The sequence below is a fragment of the Postia placenta genome (assembly GCF_002117355.1).
Source record: "Postia placenta MAD-698-R-SB12 unplaced genomic scaffold POSPLAscaffold_11, whole genome shotgun sequence".
NCBI classification, from domain to species: Eukaryota; Fungi; Basidiomycota; class Agaricomycetes; order Polyporales; family Adustoporiaceae; genus Rhodonia; species Rhodonia placenta.
The window spans coordinates 224,541-229,454 of NW_020169842.1; the positions used below are offsets into that span (position 1 = coordinate 224,541).

The 4,914-nt window shown below is 53.6% G+C and overlaps 1 protein-coding gene across 1 annotated transcript; it reads right to left on the reverse strand.

Annotated features, from left to right (window-relative positions):
* Nucleotides 1-3,673: 3,673 nt before the first annotated feature.
* Nucleotides 3,674-4,259, reverse strand: POSPLADRAFT_1035274 (hypothetical protein; the record flags this gene model as incomplete). The annotated part of the gene is made up of 2 exons (XM_024477070.1): nt 3,674-3,701; nt 3,757-4,259. The coding sequence occupies 2 exons, from the start codon at nt 4,257-4,259 to the stop codon at nt 3,674-3,676; spliced, it is 531 nt and encodes a 176-aa protein (XP_024336489.1).
* Between the last annotated feature and the right edge of the window lie 655 nt (nt 4,260-4,914).

Consider the following 4,914-nt stretch of genomic DNA (forward strand, 5'->3'; position numbering starts at 1 on the left):
GTTCAAAGTCCGGGAGTACCTTACTCCGGCAGGCACCGATGACCGACCACTTGGATTTTGGCGAACGCCTGCGCGCTGTGGGCCTGTCCCCCGTATCACGCGCAGTCGCTGCTTGCTCCATTTGGCCAGTCTTCCTGGCACTGCACGTTTCAGGGCATCGAGACAGTTTGAATGAGCCCATTTCCCAATCAATCTCAGGGTTGTGCTCGCGTAGCCAATCCAACCCAACGATCACATCCTCTGGTCCTATGTTCGTGACCGTAAACACTGTCTTCTTGACGTGATCTCCTATCTGCATCTGTAGCACGGCTACTTCCGAGATGCTTCCGTCCTTGTTGAGGGTTCCATCGATATTGTAAAGTGGGATTGGTTCCTTCAATTTCCGTGTTTGTACTTGATTCTCCGTCATGAAACGCTTGTTGATGAACTTCGTAGTGGCTCCACTGTCCACCATTGCTACTATATCCTTGTGCCGTCTTTCTCCTTTGAGGTGTACCAGGATGTGGAAATGCTGGGACCCATGGTCCAACTCGTAAACATTCGCGGTCACCAATACATTGTACAAATTGTTATTACGAGGTCCGACGCATGCGGCACGAAGCGTGGACCGGATCAAAAAGACTCTTCTTTGAGCGCTCGATAGTGCTCCAACTCCTCGCGCATCGACTTCATCTGTGCTACTAAGTCCGCCAGCTCGGAACTTTCCGATTTTGCTGAAGTGGCGCTTGTACTCGCCGAGGATGAAGCGACGGGGGTGCTTGTCGCAACCTGGGTGGAACCCGAGGCAACTGTAGCCCGCGCGTCGGCGCGTTTTGTGTAAGGTTTGTCCTTACAATTGGGGCACTCGAAGTGTCGGTACCCTTGCTTCCCGCAGCCAAAGCAGTTACCGGGGAAGTTTCCTTTTCTGACGGCTGCATTAATGGCGGCTGAAGCTCCGTGTGATTGGGGGGCACCGCCACGTGCCCCACCGCGTCCTCGACCTCGAGCCGAGAAGAAGTTGTTCAGCTCGGGCCGTTGGGCCCGGCTGACGTCGAGGATCTGCTCGACCTTGGTGGCACGCGTGTCAGCTTCTCGCCACGTGGTGAAGGTCTCGAGCTCAATCTTTCGGTAGACGCGGGAGGGGATGCCGCTCAGGTATTTGTCGCAAAGTTCCAGGTCACCATACCCGGAACGGTCCGCCGGACCCTTAAACAATGCAGAGAACTCTGCAGCGGTGCGTTTCTCACGCATGGACTTATCGGCACAGAGCTTGGTGAGCTCCACTTGTGCCGTAGTGGCGTCGTCAAGATTGCCAAAGCGTGCCTTGAACGCCGTGAGAAAGGCCGCTTCGTTGGCAAACGGGGTCATGGCTCCCTGAATCTGGATCTGGACGGCGGTGAGCTGAGAGAAGATGGGGGTGGCCCAAGTCCGGGCATCGCCATCTAGGAGGCTGAGCGCAACCTGCACTTTTAGCTCGATCGTGGAAAGGGCTGTGTTGATCGCCCAGTAGATGAGCAGCTGCGATATGAAGCGGTTGCACTCAACCACCGACTTCCCGTCATAGCGGAGCGGGAGGAGGAGCTTCAGTGTTTCCTTATCGGGAGGGGACGCTGGCGAGGACATTATCGGCGACGAGGGGGACGAAGGACTGCCCGCGGGCGAAGGCGACTGTTGTGATCATCCGCCGGGCGAACTTCTCGAGGAGCGAGTGCTTGCGCGGCCTCGCGGCGGCGACGGCAGTGAAGGTGACGGAGGAAGTCCGGTGGCGGGGTGACGTACGACAGGGACTGGAGTCGAGGACGAGATTGCTGACGACGAGCTGGCCCAAGTAACCGCTGGACTGTCGCTGGGCTCAGGCTTCGGGTTTCTTTCCAACCGTGGCCCCAAGGAGGGCTGGGGGATCGCTTGAGGGGTTGCTGTAGGCTGTGTGACTGCCTCAACTCCTCAAGGGAGATTGGGATCTCCTCGCACTTGACCTGTACTGGTGACAGGTTGGGGAATGCAGGTGCTTGGGGAGGCAGGTCGAGATGGGACGGGAGTGACATGGCGAGATGTGGATCTCAAGGTGCCAGCGTACCGGAGTGCGGGGCCGCTGGGATGCTGAACTCGTCTGATTGGCACGTAGCGCCCTTCTTCGGCAGTGATGGATTGCGGAGTACGATTAGGGCACGGCTGTCAATCGCAGATGAAGAATGGAGCTCGCGATCCGTCGCTCTCTGGGTCGTCGCGGGAGACGTCAACTTGCTCCTGAGTATCAAACGCGTGCTCGAGTCGAGAGCAGTCGAAGAATTCGTCAGCCACGGTGATGGGGGGAGGAAGGGGAGGTGCGCGTGCTACGAATGACCGTACTAACTAGCTTATTCTATGGCGCCCGAGAAGACCCTGAGGTTCGCAGTTCACGTGGGGCCCAGTACTGCTTTTGGCTAGTATGCAGCAGGAACCTAGACCACGCGTCCGTGAGGACAAGCACCACCCACTAAAGTGCAGGTGCTGAAGAGTTCGTTCCTCTAGGGGTGGCGATGTATGGTAAGACTATCTACGTATTGTATGTACCGTAGAGTATAGTAGGGGTGCGCACCACCCAACCTATAGGAAATGAAGGTGAGTGTGTGGAGTCCCGAGGAACGCCGGCAGCTGTGGGGAGTTTCGACCTAATGTTGCAACTTGAAGTCAAGCGACAGGGGAGAGTCTGAGAGCTGGGGGTGTTCGACTGATCTCACCGAAGCGATGGTGAGCTACGCTCAAACCTAAGGCTAGGGACAAGATAATATATTAGTGAAGTAAGAAAAGGAATACAAGGGATGCTTACTGACCTAGGGACAAGAGGTCAAAACTGAGGTCCCTAGGGCAGCAGAGGCTGGCTTATATACAGGGGAAGTTTAGGGGAGGCTGTGCGCACTGGTCCGTGCACAGCTGGTCCGTGCGCAGCATGCTAACGTGGCCCCGGGGGCCAGTGAGTCAGAGAGGCTGTGTCAGCGGAGCCCGAGCTGTGCTGTGCACTGCCGCCCATCTAATCTAATCGTACAGTAGATAGTGATGTGTCCATATCAGGCATGTAGTACAGAGGTCGCAGGTTCGAGCCCGCGAAAGGGAAAAATTAAAAAACGGCTAGACACCGTACCAACTCGTGACATTACCCGCCGTACCAACTCGTGACAGTAGAGGATGTTCTGGATAACGCCTGTGTTTGTACTGCCATCCTCAAGAGAGGCTGAGATGACGACCTGCCCAATGCCTTGAGCGAGGATGTGATGCTCATCCCCAAGATAGATCCATTTCGGCATGGCAAGGGGGCGGTAGTGAAGAAACCACTCGCGGTGTGAGGACATGTGCGAGGACGCACCGGAATCAATGATCCAGCAGTGAAGGAGTGCATTGTTGCACGACAGTTCCTCAGCCAGAAAGAGATGGAGCATCTCAGATCCAACATCGCGCATGCTGGCGACTTTCGCGGACTCCTTGCCTTCGGAGGACTTGTTCTTCTTGTCAGCCTTGGTAGCTGCCTCAGATTGACTCACTTTGAGCTTGCAACACTCGTTGACCGTGTGACCAGTGTAGCCACAGTGGGTACACTTCTTCTTTTTTTTCTTATCCTTCTTATCCGGTGACTTCACACCCTTGCTGGCTCTCACGAGCAGCGCAGACTCGGACATGCCCTCTTTTCGGTGCTTTTCCTCAGCGAGGACCTTGTTGATCACCTTCTCGGTGTCGAGTTTGCTGTCCTGCATCATGAGGATGGTCCGGAGGGTGCCATAGGATGGGGGAAGGGAAATTGACATGGCAACTGCTATGAATGACTTGTCAAGGATGAGTCCGAGAGACGTGAGAATTTGGCTCTTTTGCAGCATGGCATTGAGCTGGTCCTCGAGTGCTATCTCATCATTGAGCATGCCTTGAAACAGGTCACTTACGAGGTAAGCAATTGTCTGTTTTCTGACTCCCTTGTAGCGCCTGTTGAGCGTGTCCCAAGTGTCCTTCGTGATCTCCATGTGCATGACCGATGAAAGCGGTTTGTCCTTGAGCATCAGCGTAATTTGTGTGAGCGCTTCATAGTTCCGCAAACACCAGGCTTCCTGCAAGACAAGGTTGGTTGTCCCAGGATCCTTCTCAGTGCCATCTATCAGCAGATAGAGTCCGTGGATTCGCAAGACCCATCCAACACGATACTTCCATTGCTGGAAGTTGCTGCCCTCGTTTTCCAACAGAGGGATGTTGTATAGACAATTAGACTGGCCTTTTGGCACAGCCGGCTGATTCATCGCAGGATAGAGTGTCGTCATGTGCTGTGATGTGGGAGTGAGAAGTTAGGCTTGTGGAAAGATGGAAGTGATAGAGTTTTGTCTTGAGTTCTCGATATGCTGAGCAATCCGGTCAGGGGCCAGAGCTCATAACCTGTCGTAAGTAAAATGACGGGAGCACAACCTGAGGGATGCGAGCACGATCGCATAGGGACTGTAAGAGACAGGGCAAACACCATCTCAGTCTCCTTCATGTAGCAAGGAACTATATTCATTAACTAACCTGTAAGAGACAGGGCAAACACTGTCTACAGTATGTCAGAAATAAGTCCGAATGTAAGTAAAAAGAACATACCTCAGTCTCCTTCATGTAGCAAGGAACTGAGGTGCGTCTCAACACCAGCGCATAGGTATTGTACGTATTACATAAGCTGCGCGCTAGAACTAACTAAGTCCGTGTCACTATGTATCGTGAATTTCAACAGCATCAAATTCATCGTTGTTTTCGTAAGCTTAAGTGACTGCTCCTTGTAATCCAGGGTAGCATTGAATCCATTATCGAAGGCGTCTCCAACCGGTGTATGCTCAATGATTTTCTGTTAGTACATGAAATCATAACTGTGCCACGAGTACAGCGGGAGTAAGAAAATTGCACAAAGGGAGGGCATCATTGTATGACTTATAATGAAGTATTGAG